The following is a 17,818-nucleotide window of genomic DNA, read 5'->3' on the forward strand; positions in this document are numbered from 1 at the left end:
CCCCAGAGGCTGCCAGCTTCAGAGCTCTGCTGTTATGCAGAGAACAGGTTGATGAAAAGGCAGGGAAGCAAGCAAGGACACTGCTTAATGGGGCTGCTGCAATAACCTAGGAGAGAGAGCAGTAGCTTGGGCCTGGTGATGCTGGGTGTTGGTCAAATTCTGGATTCGGTGTAAAGGAGGTATCAAAACCATTGACAATATTCACTACTGATGAGAGGCACACTGGCAAGTACTGTTCTTGAGACAAACTGTCAGGGAGGTCCACTTAATTTTTTACTTATGACATAAAAAGTAAAAGCAGCCCTAGGAGGATGAAAATGAAGGGCTGTATATTCATACTGGCACTAGGAAGGGAGAGGAATCACTCTGGCTTCCAGAGAAACAATAAAGCTGATAGACCGAATTGTTCTTTCTTTGAATCAATTCCATCTGAGCTTGAAAGAATGGAACACTTTTCAAAACAAGGTTCACTGTAGGTCGGGATAATGTGGCCCTAGCCTAATGGTCCCTTTCACCACTGAGCAAAGTCACACTCTTGCTTTGTCAGGTCAGAGAATGCAGTTTTGTGTGAAGGCTTCCTTCTCCCACCAACTTCCTTTTTAATTTGCTAAGCTGGTTCAACGGGGAAGCCAACTGGGGCTACATTTTGTTTCCTTTTGTGTTTCCATTCAGTCATGTGAAAAAGAACCCCAGCCCCTGCTTGCTTCTCATTCTTCTCCAGTAGCCCTAGGAGGAAAAAAATAAATAAGCTGTGGAGGAGGCCAAGTGAAAAAAAATCCTGCAAAAATAAAGAGAAAAAACGACAGTGTCTCCAGGCTCAGCATTGTGTAAATAAACAAGGGACAGTCTCTGCCCGTGGGATGGAAGCCAGGCACACAGGACCAGTTCAAGGCAGGGGAGGGTCTGGCTGGATTTGATTCCAGTAACTGGCCTTTGTGATTTTCTCGTTTATTTGCTCTCTGTTATTTGCCTTTGTTTAAGACAATAATATCATGCTATGATATAATCGTGGAGCTCCATTTACAAATGCTCTCAAACATATTAACTCAAGCAAACAAAACTCAGGATTATCTTGGGGCAAATATGCACTCTACAAAGTCCTGGCAACTGGCCTCACACATTCATCACCAGTGGGCTTCTACTTATCCACAAGACCAAAAAGACTTGCTTCTTACTGTATCTCACAATAGAAATACTGCTTCTTATGGCCTATGCTTTTAAGATAGTACATACACACCCACAAAAATTGGATTCAGGAAGGGCTAACCAGGATCTTGGGCTTCACGTCTGGCCACACTGTGGGCATATCCTTGCAATATTTCTCATCAAGGGCCCAGGTAGAGTTCCTTCCAGTGTCCCCAATCACACAAGTAAGGATGTGTCATGCTCAGAGCGTCACTTTAGAGGAGATCAAACTTCAGTTAATCTGGACTCTCTTAGCCTGTAGCCTTGCGGATTAATCATAAGTAGTGCATTGTCATTTTGTTTGGGGCTTTATTGTAGCCATGTCATAAGAGTATGGTCTTCAGTGTACCTCAGCCTTTCCCAACTGTATGACCTTCGAGGTCATGTCTTCAAAGTCATCAGCTGTGAAGTGTGAAATGGGGTCAGTGACAGTAACTAGTGGTAGGTACTTGTAAGAGTGGCTGAAGTCATGATGGTGACATGAATGCAGGGTTTGGGACACTATCAATGCATAATAAATAATCATTGATGTACTGATGTAATACCATTGGAGTCTCTATGCTGGGACAGGGAAATTTTCACATTGTTCTGAGAAGGCACAGAGCCAGACATCAAGATGTGCATGCAAGAAGTGATGCTTGAACCCTGTCTCAGAAAGCAAAGAGCTGAAAGCCAGGCTGAGTTTTTAAATGGGGCATGCCAGCAAAGAGAAGAAAGAGATACATGGGGAACATACAAAGAAAACAGAAGGAAGGGAATTGCCATTAGGTACAACCATGAATAATGGTAGAAACTGATCCCACATCAAACTATACAATAATCCTGACATAAACAGTTACCCCATTTTCTCATATTACCCATGTTTTATTCATATTGGAAGGAACTGAAGCTCAGAGAGGGACTATGGGTGGCCTAATGGTATGCATCTATTAACTAGCATCATGCCATCCTCAGCCCATCTAATTCAAAGTCTATGCTCTGCTCATCTTCAAGACAGAATACACCTAAGCTCTGGGAAGGAGCAGAGACTAGTCCAGGGCCAGACATGCCAGTCTTCACAGTGCAGAGTCCTTGACCCTGAGCATAGATGGAATAGTACGAGATGAAAAGTGACAGACTTTCCTGAGTGGAAGAGAGGCTGTCATGTGCCACTTGGCTGATTTCATGGACTATCGTCAACAATTAGATTTTTATAGCAGAAAACAAGATAATACAGCCTTCACACAGCACCATAAGAAAGGAAGATGCTTAATCTGAAATTGTCCTCTGCACCACTGAACAGACTACGTAAGAGGGTGAGTCTGATTTTCAGTTGGTACCACCCATAAAAATCAAGATCTCTTTTTCCAATATTGTTGGGAAATTACTGTGTCAGGTAAGAGATTGAACTAAGGTGTTCAGATGCTTGTTTTCTGCCATTCTGAGAACAAAGAAGATGTACAGCTTCTAGGGCAAAAGAGAGCCCCAATGACCACCAGTCAAATTTATTTCATTCTGAGACATAAGGACATTAGGCCTGGAGCCCTTCTGCACTGGACATTTGCCAAACTAAACATACAGAGAAAACCTGTGAACCTGAAGGTGGAGAGTCAGGCTTAGATGGGTTTTTTTTTTCTTCCAAGCCTTTTACCTGACTACAATCTTTCAGGCTTTGAGGGGAATATTATTTAAGCAGTTCTCCTCTCCAGTGGTCTAGTGGACATGCTACGGAAAGCCTGCCTAACAGAAATCAGAGATACTGCCCTCAGATTGCCTGCCATGCCATCCCTTCAAGGCATTTTGTCTTTAATGTTATCATTGGTCATGGAAGAAGAGAATAAATATATAAAAAATTATGTTAATTTATATTTTTATTATCCTTAGTTTCAAAGCTCCATCACTTGCTCAGGCTCAGGGCTGTACTGCCTACTTTTGAAAAGCAGAGTTGGCCCAGTAATAGGTAGGCAGATTCCCAGAGAGGCAGACTAAGGACATCTGGTCTACCCAACTTAGAAATTGTCAACAGTGCTGTTACCAGGGGTCTGGACTAGCTTAAAGAGGAAAGTGAGAACCTTCTCTGTGCAGAGCACTTCATGGTGCCTTTGTGATATCTCTCACCTAGTGACAGTGTCTCAAAGAAGTGTTTTTACTACAAAAATGTGTGATGTCGTGGTAAATATAATGGAAAAATTAGGGGGAAAAATATAGTTCTGTCCTGTGGTAAAGAAAAGGAGAACAGCTCCAAAAGAAAGCCATAAAATTGTTATAACTCAATATGAAGCACATGGTGTTGGTCTAGAAGTGCATCTGTGGTCCTGGGTGTTGCTCCTGTGAGATATTTATGCTTATTTTTAAACGTATACGGAAGAACTGCACACAAACCCAGCAAGGCGCTTTTCTGAAATGGAAAACACTACCTTGGGTCAAATTAAATTTTCATCCATCTGGCTGCTGACAACATATAAATAACAATTATTTTTGTTCTGTGTTTCTTATTCTCTGTCTTGAGATATACAAAGCAGCTTCTGGAAATGTGACTTCACATCTGTCCCATTAGCATCCAGTGAGGCACATCGCACATTTATGTGATAAGTGAACGTGGAAACATCGGCCATCAGGAAAAGAACTGACAGGAGACAGTAGATGGCAGACTGCCTTCTAGTCCCCACCCCCTAGAAAGCAAGATCTACACAGTGTACCCCACCGTACATTTTGCCCTCATCACAGAAAGAGCTGAGTTTCGTCTGCCTTCCTACATGCCATCCTAGGGTAGCTCTCAATGATGAGTGACATGGCAATCATGAGTTCAGAAAGCCTTAGGTGAGTTGCTGACCCATATTTAAAATTTTTCTTACTGTGATATGACTTATGCACTATAAAAATGGTCCCCATGCAGTATGTTCACTCAATGATGTCTCTTGCACCTGCCCAGTTATATAAGCCAGAATGGCCTAGAGACCCTACGTAGACCTCAGGGAACTGAAAGAAATCAGGCATGTCAAACTGGATTAGAAACAAGAACCGAAGCTCCTCCTGCTGGCTGTTAGTGTGAAGACCTAGGGACAAGCTCTGATCCAGCTCTCTTTTCAGCAGAGGCAGGGGTCTGCTCTCCAGTATCATTTTGGAACCAGCAGCTCTCCCCACAGGCATTTGTTAATGGTTTCAAAATGTTATCACAGCAAATCAGGTTCAAAAACAACATAAGCTTTAACCCAGTGTAATGCTAAGACTCATCTCTAGCTGAGACACAAGTTGTGGCAAAAGCTCCATACATCTAGGATTGTATTCTGAGGACCATATGCTAAATATGGAACAAGATCCACACTCCAAACTTTCATCCTGTCTTTATTCACAGCAAACATTTAGAAGCAATGTAATTGATTGACGATGGGGCATTGATTAAGTGAACTAAACTAAATAAAATGTCCTGCAAATATAAAAATCATATTCTTGAAGAGTTCTCAATAATCCATAAATATAATGTTAATTGAAAATGTGGCATGAAAAGTGATATTTCAAAATATGCTCCTGTTTCTCTTTTGTGAATGGGGAGAAAGAAGGGAAGGTGGGAAAGGAGGTGGATGGAAAGAAGGTATGAAGGGGTAGGGAGGGAAGGGAAATGAAAGGGAGGAGAGGAGAGCAGAAGAAAGAGAGGGGAAGAGAAGAGAGGAAAAGAGAAGAAGCACACAGGACCACAAGCATGTACCTTTATAAGAAGACTACTGGGAAGAACTGGGCAACCTCTGGCCTCTGAACTACATTTCTTGGAGAGAAAACGCTAGCGTTTTGAAATTATGGCAGAATAAAAAGTAAAGAGGGGAATCTGGGATTAGAATACAAAGTATACCCATCTTTATCAGTTCTCTTCATTAACTGCCAAGTTGCTCATCCACAGGTCCCTTGGGGCAACACAAATCTGAACAGTGATGTAGACGTGACTCATCCTGTTAGAAAATCCTTCACTAAAACAACCTAGGCCAGATTATACACCAAAGGTCAAAGGGGTGAAAATAAATGAACAAGCCCCCTGCGTAACAACGCATCCTTTTTCAAAGACAGGCAATCACGTAAATAATATGCAAATTTGTTCACTAAAGTTTTATAGGATATGTTGAAATTATATTACTGTCACCCAATTATTGTCTCTGCAGCACGTTTTATTCCACTAGTTCAGCACAAAATATGAGGCTTTTTCACAAATATTCCATGGAGAATTATCACAGCCTCTTTTCAGCAGCCATAGGCCCCGTCATCCATAGACTCACCAGCCATAGACTGAAACAATTTGGAGAAAGAACTGCATCTGTGATGAACATGTACAGACTTACGTTCTCACACTAACTCGTTGAGCAATACAATCAAAGCACTGCGTGCAAGCATTCCCATTGCAGAAGGTGTTCAGCGTTGACATAAACTGTGTGGAAGGTTGTACGGTCTAGCTACCACACTTCTGTTGAATCAAGGGGACCTAGCATCCTCTGAGTATGACCCCTATCGGATGTACTGGGGTCAGTCCCTGTGGCTACCCAGGGATAGCTATGGTTCATATGGAAAGATAATTTAATCTGACATTGATATTCTAATTTTAAATATTTTTCTGTCTCCAAAGCTGTTTTGTTTTCTTAAGTGGAGTTATGCTAGAGTTTCCTCTGATCTCTTTGCCTCCTGCATATTAAAAGGCAAGTCCTTTACTAGAGTTAGTAACTTTGACAAAGTGACAACTTTAACAATCTTATCAAAAAGTTTTGAAGTTTTATCTTTTTTGAAGGCTGAAAAATAAACATGAAGCTTCAGGTTCCCTGCATTCTGTTCCTAAAGGTGCATCCTTCTCTGCCCTATACCAAGTGACCTCTGATAATGCCCGAAAGAAAAAAAAAGGCATTGTGTGTGTAAAAGCCTTTAATTGCCAGTTAGGTTTCCTGGTACCCTGTCAATGGTTTTTTTTTTTTTTTATCATTCACATCTTAATGACCATATATTTTTATTTTATATTAATTATATTTAATATATACATTATTATATTTATATTCAATTGTTTCAAGTTATCTCAAATACTAATGACTCACAGGGGAAATGTTATGATACGCTGGTGGACTTTAAAAGGCACTGGATCTAGGAGTGTAGCTTGGTGGTAGAACACCTGTCTCGTATATGCAAGGCCCGTGGTTTAAAAAAAAAACAAAATTAAAAATGATAGCCCATAGTAGCTCAGTATCCAAGTGGGTTTCCTAGTAAGGGGGACAGGAATTGTTTCTAACATGAGCTCAATGTCTGACTCATTGAGCTTCCCCTCCCCTCTCCCCACCGAGGGAGGAGTAGCCTTGCTAGGCCACAGATAAGGACATTGCAACCATCCTGAAGATACCTGATAAGCTAGGGCCAGATGGAAGGAGAGGAGGGCACCCCCTCTCAGTGGACTCTGAAGGGGGCAGGGAGGAAATGAGGGAGGGAGGGAAGGATTGGGAGGGAAAGAGGGGGAGGGCTACAGCTGGGATACAAGTGAATGTATAAAATTATTTAAAAATAAAAAATAAATAAAAATTAAAAAAAGATCAAAGACTTTAATAAACTATGACAATTTCTAAAAAAAGAAAAGAAAAATCAAGCTGGGTGGTGGTGGCACACACCTTTAATCCCAGTACTCTGGAGAGAGAGGCCAACTGGGATCTCTGTGAGTTTGAGGCCAGCCTGGTCTACAGAGTAAGTTCCAGGTTTATACAAAGAAACAAACAAATAGATAAATAAATAAATGAATAAGGATAGATAGATAGATAGATAGATAGATAGATAGATAGACAGACAGATAGACAGGTAGACAAGTAGACAGATAGACAGATAGACAGCGCCACATTGTGATGATTGAACTCCTATGTTTAACTCTTCCCTTCTACTGAAGCCTCTGCAGATTTAATTAAGAATTTGAACATGGAACATTTCAGAAATATGTATTTGTCCTGTGGGGGGATGGGGTAGGGTGGTTGCTGCTTATTTTTGGAGACAATGGTGGGTTTTTGGTTGGTTGGTTGGTTGTTTTTTTGTTTTGTTTTGTTTTGTTTGTTTGTTTGTTTGTTCTTTGTAATTCAGGTTGGCCTAGAACTCATGGCAACTCTCCCACCTAAGCCTCCTGAACATTGGAATTCTGGCATAAGCTGCCACTTCCCGGCAGAAATGTTTCTTCTGTGAAAACTGTAATGTCACCTTTTAGTGTCCTTGAACCTAATAGTTAACATTATTATAGATGGACTTTTCCGAAATTGCAGAAATTTTCCTTTGCTGATCATCTATTTGTAGTTGTAGCATTTCTGCAAACTTCTCAGACACATACAAAGCATTTGTCAAACTCAGATGTCATCTCTGCAACAGCTAGCAGCAGGGTCCAACTGTGGAATGTTCCCTTCTATTTCTGATCGATTGACTCCAAGTGTCCTTGCAGCTTATGCCTGGTTTTCAGTGTAATATCACGGTTATTTTCATTCTCAAAAGCTTTGCTCAGTATCTATATCTGTTTTCACAGATTCAATGCCCACTGTGACATAAATATGTCACAAATTAAGTGACAAATAGTACTTTGAAAGTGAGTCAGTTTAATTTCCCCAGTATATTCTTGCATGCCTTTTTCCTGTTTGACCCAAGACTTCTGCATTGTGAAAATGGAACGTCCACGATTAATTCAGCAGTATACCCTCTCTTTTGTTATTTTCACAGTGAGAAAAGACTCATTAATTTCTCAAGAATAAAATGAATTAGGCTGCCCCCTAAGTCACTGTATGTTTCTGCTACATTTCCCTTCGGTGCATTTTTACTTTGAGTTCTTTCCTGTATTGTGTGGTTTAATATATATGGAACCAAATAGTCAGACCTCTTGGTGAAACATATTTTGGGGTAGTCTGTGCTGCTGTGGTTTTCAAAATATCTCATTTATACCAAGTCTCAGTACACAATGATTATAAGTAACACACCCACCCTCCTTCATATAATACCTGTTTAGTCTCTCAACAATAGCACGGCATCTAGTAGACTGCTGTGCTAAAATTGATTATTAACACTTGTGAGGTATAGCCTACTTCTTTTTAATTTTTTCATTTTCTTTAAGTCAGTCTTTTAAACACAACCATATGGTGATAGTTCATCCACTCAACAAATGTTTACTGAACAAGGACTGGGACTCCTTCCCGGAAGTGAATCTCTGCTTCATAAAAAGAAAAGTGGGTGTATAGGAGTGATGAAAGGTAGAAAATGGAGTCTCAGAAAGCCTTACAGAATAATAGCAGCACAAAGAAAAGAGGAGGGTTTCTCCTAGGCATATAGAAAAGCTTCTGAAAGTGACTCATGTGGAGTGGAAGAAGTGAAGGAAATGCAATCCACTAAGGAACTTGTCATTCTACCTTCCTGCTGCTGCTGCCAGGAATGCACGATCCTGCTCTGGAAGGCTGGTCCAGGCACTGCCAGCTCCGATGGAAAACAGGTGGAAGCTGGGAGTCTCAGGTTCCGCTTCTCTCAGGAGCATCTACAGCACTCAGAGCACCAGGCTCCCGGATCTCACCAGCTTGTGGAAAAGGGTTTTCCACAGGGTGTTATGGTTAGCTCTTTTTAGTTTCATTGCTAGCACCAGAAGGAAGTGGAAACTCGGGTTTTCCAAAGCCGATGATAATGCCACAGTGTTACAGCCCTTCAGTAATGCCGCTGTATGAACAGCAGAGGATGCAGGCGGACACACATGCCTTGTCGGTTCATGGCTGGAACGCAGGTCCAGCCATTGCCTCATCAGCACTCAGTGGTTTACCTCTGCAGACAAGCAACGAGCTCGAGCAGGTTTCAGGGGTGACCAAGGTACCTATGGCTGCCTAGCCAGATGCCAAGCCCCAGGGGTCTAGCAGTGAATTCTTCAGGAATCCTTCCCCAGAATAAATGATGAATCTCAGACAACCATGGTGAAAAGATGATGGCAGCCCATTTATTTCATGTGAAACAGGGACTTATAAACCTTGGGCAGTGGGAGAGGATTTGAGTGTGAATGTGTTTGATTTGCTGGAGCTAGGGGTGCTAGGGATATTTCATTTACATGTAGTAGTACAGCCCAATCATAAGAAGGGGAACACAGTACTTAATTATCCTACGGATGAGGCAACAGCTCCAGATACAGTTAAAGTTCATTTGCTGAAAACTAAGGTCTCGTTAGTATAGGGTGGGGTCTTGCCCAGGTACTTGTTGAAAAGGTCAAAGAGGGTCCAGCCTGTAATGTTCCCTGAGGATTATGTGACTCTCCTTAGCATATCTGGGGTAGCCTCAGATGAGGGGAAGAGGAGGGAACCCAGCTGAGAAAGGGAGTCCATCATGTTTGCACTGAGCTCAGGGGCTATCTAGTGGTGCCACAAAACTGAACAGACAAAATCTGAGAAACCAAAAACATCATGGTCTCAAAAAAAGGAGCAGGTCCCACACAAGTAGGACATCTGGCATTTGGGTCACAGCTGTAATGATAGAGATGGCAACAAGAGCCATGACAATGAGAGTGCAGTCAGAAAGACATGGTATTGGAGAACAAGCTAGGAACACAATGCTAGGAGTCCTTGAATGCCCTGCTTGAATTTCTGTTTTATAAATGGATGGAAGCCACTAAAAAAAAAAAAAATTACTACGGAAGTGCATGCTAGCCTCATGGGAAAGAAACAGGGGATGATAGAAAGGATCAGAATGAGAAAGGCCAAGGAGAAAAAAATTACTACAAAATTAAAGATGCTAAAGGCTTCGGTGGCAGGGACAGAGAGAAGGGAGGCACCAGGAGATAGAAGCAATGTTGGAACAGATTTCTCAACATGGCATCACATACTGCACATATGATCTCATTTCCCCTTACCATGATGCCACTTCTGGGAAGGCACAGCTATTATCTGTTTGCTTCACTGCTTCATCCTCTGGACTCAGCAGCACCAGGCAGAGATGCTCAGTAAAGCACCCGAGTGAATCAAAATCAGTAGGGCTTGGGTGTGACAGGTTCAGTGACCAAATTTCTGTCTTTTAAGAAGACACAAAATGAAATGAAGACAACCAGGGAAGCTGGTTGACAGCCAGGTTGTAAGGTTAGTAAATAAGAGAAGGGAGTAAATTTTAAAACTCAGCTTCCCTTCCATATGAAAGCAATGATTTTGTCTATTAAAAAGGCTGAATTTGGAGGAAAACTTTTTTTCATGAAATAGTTTCCACATTTATTCTTTTGTATCTGGTAGACTGGCTTAGTCTCACTGTATCCATAATGCTTTGAAAATGTAACCAGCTGTGTCATACAAGAGTTAGTGTTTGTATCAAAATGCCAATGTTGTCTTCCAGTCCCAGCTGATGTGGGATCTGCGGGTTACCATTCAGACATGGCCAAGTCCAAGAACCATACCATACACAGCCAGTCCTGCAAATGGCACAGAAATGGCATCAAGAAACCCTGGTCACAAAGTCATGGATCACTTAAGAGGGTGAACACCAAGTTCCTGAGGAACATGCGCTTTGCCAAGAAGCACAACAAGAAAGGCCTGAAGAAGATGCAGGCAAACAACGCAAAGGCAATGAGTGCACGAGCAGAGGCCATCACCGCCCTTGTGAAGCTTGTTGCCCTTAAGCCCAAGATGTCAAAGGACCCCAACCACAAACTCAACCATCTGGCTTTCATTGCTCACCCCAAGCTTGGGAAGCAGATTCAAAGCTACATGGCCAAGGGTCTTAGGCTCTGCCAACCAAACCCCAAGGTTCAAACCAAGGCAGTGGCTGCAGCTCCAGCTAAAGCCAAGGCTCAGGCTCCCAAAGGTGCCCAGGCCCCTCCAAAGGCCCCATAGGAAAGGCTTCTGCCAATGTAAAGATGGACTGGTGTGACACACCCACCTATACACTATTTACAGATGACCAGTGTCCTATGCTATGCTGTTTTTACAAATAAACTGGGGGCAAGATCTATAAAAAATGTTCCCAGCACACCACAAAAAAAAAAAAAATAATATAAAATAAAAAATTTTTAAAAATGCCAGAGAGTCAAGCCTTTAGCACACAAGCCTCTGGAAGAACATCTCAAACTCAAAACAAAAGAGAAGGCCTTCCTGTTCACATCCTCCGCCTCAGAGTCATCCCAGGCTCTGACCTCCAGATATAAGCTGGTACAAATGAGTCAGGGAGTGATGCTGTGTTCTTCCCTCCCTTTGTTTCTTCTTTCTGCTAGTGGATTTCTGTCAGAGTTCTCCTTGTAACTTTCCTGTGACCTGAACCAAGTTACTTTGTCTCTGTTTAGTCAAGTAGAAGATGTCTGAGGCAACTGGTCTTTTAACAATCGATGATGCTGCCCATCCTCTCCACCCCAGTGACAAAACTTAGAATTGTTTGCCAGAAAATCCTACACAGTTTACTTCCTGTATAAGTGAAAATAGACAAGCTCTGTTATTATCCCACCTTATAGACAGAAGAGATGGGCGTGTAAAACAGGAGAGTGCAACAGTAACTCACTGTGGCAAACCAGATAACCTTTGGGGGGACTAATGTGGCTTTTTCTTTGTAGAAATTAAGTATCGCCATTACAGTTAAGCACCCTTTGGGGCCTTTCCTCTCTCCCAGAATGTGCACACTATCCCCAAAGTCACACAATGGATCTGAATGCTTTAGTGACAAAATGAAAGTTTATGTGCCAGGTGTCCCCTGCCCACATGAGGCTTTATGACAGTCGCACATTCCTAGGGCCAAAATCCATGCTCGGCTATATTCCACCAACAATGAAATGTGCTTTTATCATTTTGGGGGGCAAGGCTATCTTCTGCTTCATTAAATGGCTCTATGGTGAGTTTTGAAGAGCTATTTAGAAGTTCTAGCCATGATAACTGAGCCTTATTTAATTCTCCATTTCATCCAAACACTCATGGCAATGATTTGTTGATTGTGTATTTTATATATTCATCTTTTTGTACAGGCACACATTTATTTTATTACATAAAATGAGGGGTTGAAGATAATGTATTTGAACATACATATCACTCTTCCTGACACATAGAAAAGGCTTCCCCTAAACCAGGACTTTTTTTAATTAGGAAGATCTCTGTCATAGTTCACCCAGTCTACTACAATCTAGGTATCTTATAGATAATGGAAATTTACTTCCTACAGTTCTGGGTGCTAGGAAGTCCAAAATTAAAGTGCCAAAGATGTAGAGGCCACTTTCTGGATCCTAAGTGGCACCTTCTTGCTGCGTCTTCACATAGTAGAAAGAATGAGGCAGTTCTTTCTTATAAGGATACTAATTTATAGCAATCATAAACCAAGACCTAACACTGCAGAACTGCCCCACATCACACTGACCTTAAGTTTCAACATAAGAGGTTAGGTAAGACAATCAATCAAACCACAGATGGGGAACATGAAGGAGAGTTATTATGTAGCACATTCAGACAAAAATATGCCTAACTGAAGTGACACATTCCATAATGAGGATGTATTTTTGTAGACTCCAGGCACAAAAATTAACCAGGATTGCCTAATCAAAGCATATAGCAATGAGGATCAGCAGCTTTAACATAACTGTTTTTAAGTCATGTTTGGGCAGTCATGTTGGTGAGATGTTATGGGTGTAGCTCTTGGTCTTATTTGGAGAGAATATTTTGGAATATATATGCATATACATTTACATCTTTGCAGTAACAATTAGTGGGAAAAAAAAAAGAGGCCAGGAATTTGAAGGAGACAGGGTAAAGATATCCGGGATGGCTTGGAAGGAAGAAATGGAAGGGAAAAATGTTGTAATTAAAATACACTCTCAAAAATAAAATTTTAAAATGTGACATATATTTTTAAAAAACTATTTTTAAAGCACATGTAATAGAAAATGTATGCATGTATATGATCTGTACTTCTATATGATATTTGGGAACAAATCTAAGAATTCCATTACATAAGAAAGAAAAATATCTACCTATTATGATATCTCCTGTATTTTTATATCAGTTCTAATACACTTTTACATATTGAATCCGTGTGTGTGTGTGTGTGTGTGTGTGTGTGTGTGTGTGTGTGTGTATGATTTGTGAGGTAGAAAAAGAATTCAGATTTTTTTTAATGGAAAGGCAGTGTCCCAGCATGACTTATTGCTCAAGGCAGTTCCTACCCACAGTTCTGGGTATCAGGGAAGCTGAGGCCATAGATTGTAACTTTAAGACAAGCAACATAATAAGACCACTGTTTTGTTAAAGAAAAGAGGGAAGGGAAAGAAAGATGGGGGAAGGGAAGGAAAGAAAGTCAAAAGATGAGACAGAAAGGGGAGAAGAGACAGAAAATAAATGAATTCTTTCCCACTGACTTTCAGGGCCCCTTTTGCCTAGCTTCAAATGCGCATGTGTGTGCAGGAATGTTGGCAGGTCATTGTTCCCAATGCCAACACCACACCATTTTTAAATTCTATTGTTTGGTGAATCATCCTATGACAATTCCGTGTGATTATTAGAATCAAAGCATCAAAGCAAAAACACTTTTGAGATTTCTACTGAAATTACAAACTAACTGTAAATTTACTGAGTGAACACTGGCAAGTTTCTGTGTTGTACTTTCTGGCCAGTTAACTAAGGATATGCATCAGTTAGCAATCTTTCCTGTTCTTCAGCAAAGATTTCCTGACTCTTTATGAAGAGGTTTCCTTAAAATAGATTAAGCCTTGCTCCGTTATAAAAATCCTCCACTGAGCTCCTCGTGCAGACTTTTGCTCCAAAACCATCTTTCAGTTTATCACTGCTAGAAGCCAATGATTTTTAAGCACGAATCTCTGTTGTCTCCAACAACCAGCTGGAGTATGGCTGAGGCAACTTTTTCTGAGTTATTCACTAATAAGTCATACTCTTTTTCTGGGGCATGTATCCTTTTGCCCTTTCTTCCTTTTCCACTTGAATTCTATCCCTAAAATGTTGCCCAAGCCACATGCTGATGCTGCTTGTCTTTGCCTTTAAAACTTGGAAGCTTTCTCTCTGCAGCCAGCATTCTACAAGGTGAAAAGGCAAGGCATCTAAAGAGATTCACTTCTCAGAGCACAAAAAAGAAACAATTCCTGTGCTGCACATCAATATGGACGCCAGTGTTTCCTATCTGCCTGTAAAGGATTCCTCCCAGAAACATAAACATGGACCTTTGGTGGTCATAGTGAGTGCATATAAATAACATTTCTTGGGGTTTTCTTTTAATGTCAGCAAATTTTAAGGTTATGAGGGGAGTTCTGTAGTGCCATAAAAGTAAAACTTATTCCCAATCGCCAGTTCATGGTAGCACCATCAATTGTTAGCAAAAACATCTCCTCTAAAATGACTCTCCAAGCTCTCTCTTTCTCTTTCTCTTGTCAACAGTTAAGTCTCAGGGAAGAATTACTTCCTCAGTGATATTTCTTCTCTCTCCTTCCTGTTATTCTTCCTCGGAGACTGTGTTTCCACATTGCCAAGGAAAAACTGTCCCTTTACTGCCTACTGTCTATTTCTTACCATCTGGATTTGCTGCTAGATTATTCTAAAGGATATTCAAAGTCATTGAGAAGGCTGCACAGTGATACGTGTCCCAATGTCAAAACCCTGAGAGGTATCTTTAGTTAAAGTTCTTGTTGCTATGATAAAATGCCATGACCAAGGCAACTTGGCATGAAAAGGGTTCATTTCGGGTTCCAACCCCAAGATCATTCCCCATCACTGAGTACAGGAAAGGCAGGAACTCAGAGCAAGAAGGTGGAGGCAGAAACTGAAACAAAGACCACAGAGGCGTGCTGGCTTGCTCACCCTGGCTTTCTAGGCCTAGTTCCTTTTTCTTTTTTGTTTATTGTTATTTTAGTTTATTAATATGGGTGTTTTGCATGCATGCATTTCTGTGCAACACATGCATACTGAAGCCTGCAGAGGCCAGAAGAGGTTGTCAGATCCCCAGAACTAGAGTTACAGACAGTTGTAAGCTTCCATGTGGGTGCTGGGAATGGATGCTGGATCCTCTGGAAAGGCAGCCAGCACTTTTAATCACAGAGCTGTCTCTCTAGTTCCACAAATTTACTTTATTATCTACTCCAGGACCACCTGCCCAGGGGTGGTTCTGCCCATGGTGGTTGGGCCTTCCAACATCAACCCATTAATCAGAAAAAGTCCCTACAGACTTGCCTACGACAATCTTATGGAGGCATTTTCTCAGTGAAGATTCCTTCTTCCCAGATATGCCTAGGCTGTGTCAAGTTGACAAAAACCAACCAGCACAAATGTCTATTGCTTGCTAAGGAGTGAGCGTAGGCATGTGCATAGGCAGTGGACCATTTTCTACATAGCATAGTGGCCAGCTATCTTCATGGGTTTTCCACTCATGGTCTGTGTTATAACTTACATATTTTGTGACTCCTGAAAGTCTTGCTTGATAACCACAATCAATGCAGTCATCTAAGATGATCCCCACTTGGAAACTATTGACACATCTCTCTCTTAATGAATTGCAGGGTCTAACCTTCTCATGTTCACGTGTGCTTGCCCTGTGGTTAAGAACCTCCTTCAAAGATAGTAAAACAGTCACTGCTCAGAAGTGGTTTCATTGATTCTGATTTCTCTGTGGAGGAAAAAAAATGCATTGTTAACCATCTCCTTTTCTCAAATTGCAGATCACAGTATTTCGAATGGGATCAGAAGGCCACCAGGACATTGATTTAGCTATTCTGACAGCATTACTCAAAGGTAAAAGTTTCCCTGTCCATGGAATACAAAAAGTACTTTTAAGAGATTAGCACAGACACTTTATGTCTCCTAGTAATGGATATAACCCCAAATGATTTTGTGTCGCATCTAGTTAACTGAGCCAGTGACCATCCCTGTAAGACACTGTTACCACTATTGAAGCCTTCTAATGCTGACGTTTTGCATGTCATTCAATTTTCTAAGTTTTGAATACAATATAACTCATGTCCACTGAGTGACAAAAATGTAGATGAAAGATGTTAATGTAATATGTAAAATATCTAAGTTATCTGAAGTTGTTTAATAACTATTATCACCTTCAAAGTCATCTATGGGAGTATAGGTGTAAATGTAGTTCTGTGTGTGCGTGCGCACCTACATGTGTGCATATGCATTAAAATTAAAAATCAAATATCATTGAGAGGAAAGCAGAAAGAAATAAAACTTTGTCTATAATCCTTGTTATAAATTATCTTTACCTTAGAGTTCAGCTCTCTGTTTATCATGGAAGACACAGTAATACTTGGGTTATTGGATTTTAATTGATAAGGTGGATATTAATCCTACCGTCTAGCCCCAGTCCTTCATAGACGTTTCACTACCTGCCCTCATCCTAGGAGCCATATCCCAGTAAAGGCCAGTTTCTTTCAGGTTCTATAAATTAAATCTTCTCATTAGTATGCCTTGATATGCGAACTACACTTGAAAAAACTTTTAAAAATTAAAATGAACAGAGGAAAGTTCGGCCTGTTCTGTTCTAAAAATCAGACTAGAAGTTTAAGACAAACAAAGCATAAACGGTTTTGAGTATGGTTCTCAGCTACAAACATATGTGTTCCTTCTTAGTCCCAAAATCGTCTGCAGCAGCCCTGATCACCTGGCTTCTCATTGCCTGGCCATGGCCTCCATAGAGTATAAAGTCGATGAGCACAGAAAATCTGTCTTATTCATTCACCTTCAAAGCACTGTACTGAAGCCCAGTTCACGCAGCATTCAGGTTTTGTTGTATGAAAAGAGGAATGTATTACTCAGTGATCCAGTGATAGATTTGGTATTCCATAATCCAGTTACATCATTCTTTGTTTCTAGTCCATTACTCTTCTTTCACTATTGCTATTTTCTTGAGGACTTATTTGTGACAGGGACTGTGCCAAGCTCTTAATGAATATGGTAAACATTAATCACGGCAACAACTATTTGATGCCGGAACTGATTTAATCTCCCTTTGCCAGAGGAGTAAGAAAAGCTACAAGGGATGGAATAACCTGCTAAACAATGCAACACTAATTATTAAGTCTCAATTCAGGTCTAACATATCTGACTTCTCACCATACTACATGAGACCCTTAGACAAACATGATTGACAGTTTTCCCTGCCCACTCCCTGAGTGTCCATATGCATTCACCAGACTCCTGTTCACATTTCAGGAGATCTCAGTTCCTCCTGGTGGGTGGTGTATCCCAGGTTGAATGTTTCTATAAGATATTTCATTGCAACTACAAATATAAGGACCTTGAGGGCCATGCATAGGCTGAATCACAAGACACGCTCTGGGCTTTAGGTTTCTTTCATCATAGACAAAGGTAAAACTCGATACAAGACTCTCTAATATTTTCTATTCTAATATAAAGATAATGAGGAAAGGAATAGTATCAATAAACAATGTTCATTGAAGTCTATGTGCCCAACACTGTGAAGAGATTTTAGTGCATTTGTTCATAGATTCTGCATAATACTTAGATGCCAATTCGTTGTGAGGCTCATTTATAAATAAGAACACTGAGGCATGAAAGCCAGTCAGCATGTGCCCAAGAAGCTAGCTAGCAAAAGGTTCAGCCCAAACCTGAGAGCTCATGTATGCATCCAAGATATCCCCATTCCATTAGCAATAACAAATTCCCATGAGCAAAATTTATAGCAAATAGGGAAGGGATCACAAAGTGACCATGACCATTTA

General features: G+C 40.9%; 2 protein-coding genes and 1 long non-coding RNA gene across 21 annotated transcripts in view; 2 read left to right on the top strand and 1 right to left on the bottom strand.

Annotated features, from left to right (window-relative positions):
- The window catches only part of Trpm3 (transient receptor potential cation channel subfamily M member 3), a 539,859-nt gene that overhangs the window by 399,809 nt on the left and 122,232 nt on the right, over window positions 1–17,818 (top strand). For all 18 annotated transcript variants that reach the window (XM_060387459.1, XM_060387502.1, XM_060387548.1 and 15 more), the window contains one exon: window positions 15,788–15,860. In XM_060387459.1, the coding sequence (XP_060243442.1) occupies window positions 15,788–15,860 (73 nt within the window). The remainder of the gene's footprint in view (window positions 1–15,787; window positions 15,861–17,818) is intronic.
- Window positions 1–17,818, bottom strand: part of LOC132655241 (uncharacterized) — a 72,424-nt gene that overhangs the window by 23,372 nt on the left and 31,234 nt on the right. The window contains exon 4 of one of the 2 annotated variants that reach the window (XR_009592980.1): window positions 15,308–15,735. The exons of the other annotated variant lie outside the window; for it this stretch is intronic. This is a non-coding gene — a long non-coding RNA (uncharacterized LOC132655241). Of the gene's footprint in view, window positions 1–15,307; window positions 15,736–17,818 lie in introns of those variants that run through there. 2 annotated transcript variants of the gene reach the window in all.
- LOC110565326 (large ribosomal subunit protein eL29-like) lies at window positions 10,530–11,084 on the top strand. Its single transcript, XM_060366273.1, has one exon. The coding sequence runs from the start codon at window positions 10,530–10,532 to the stop codon at window positions 10,986–10,988; it is 459 nt and encodes a 152-aa protein (XP_060222256.1). The 3' UTR covers window positions 10,989–11,084.

Source organism: Meriones unguiculatus, chromosome 1 (genome assembly GCF_030254825.1).
Source record: "Meriones unguiculatus strain TT.TT164.6M chromosome 1, Bangor_MerUng_6.1, whole genome shotgun sequence".
In the NCBI taxonomy this organism is placed as follows: Eukaryota; Metazoa; Chordata; class Mammalia; order Rodentia; family Muridae; genus Meriones; species Meriones unguiculatus.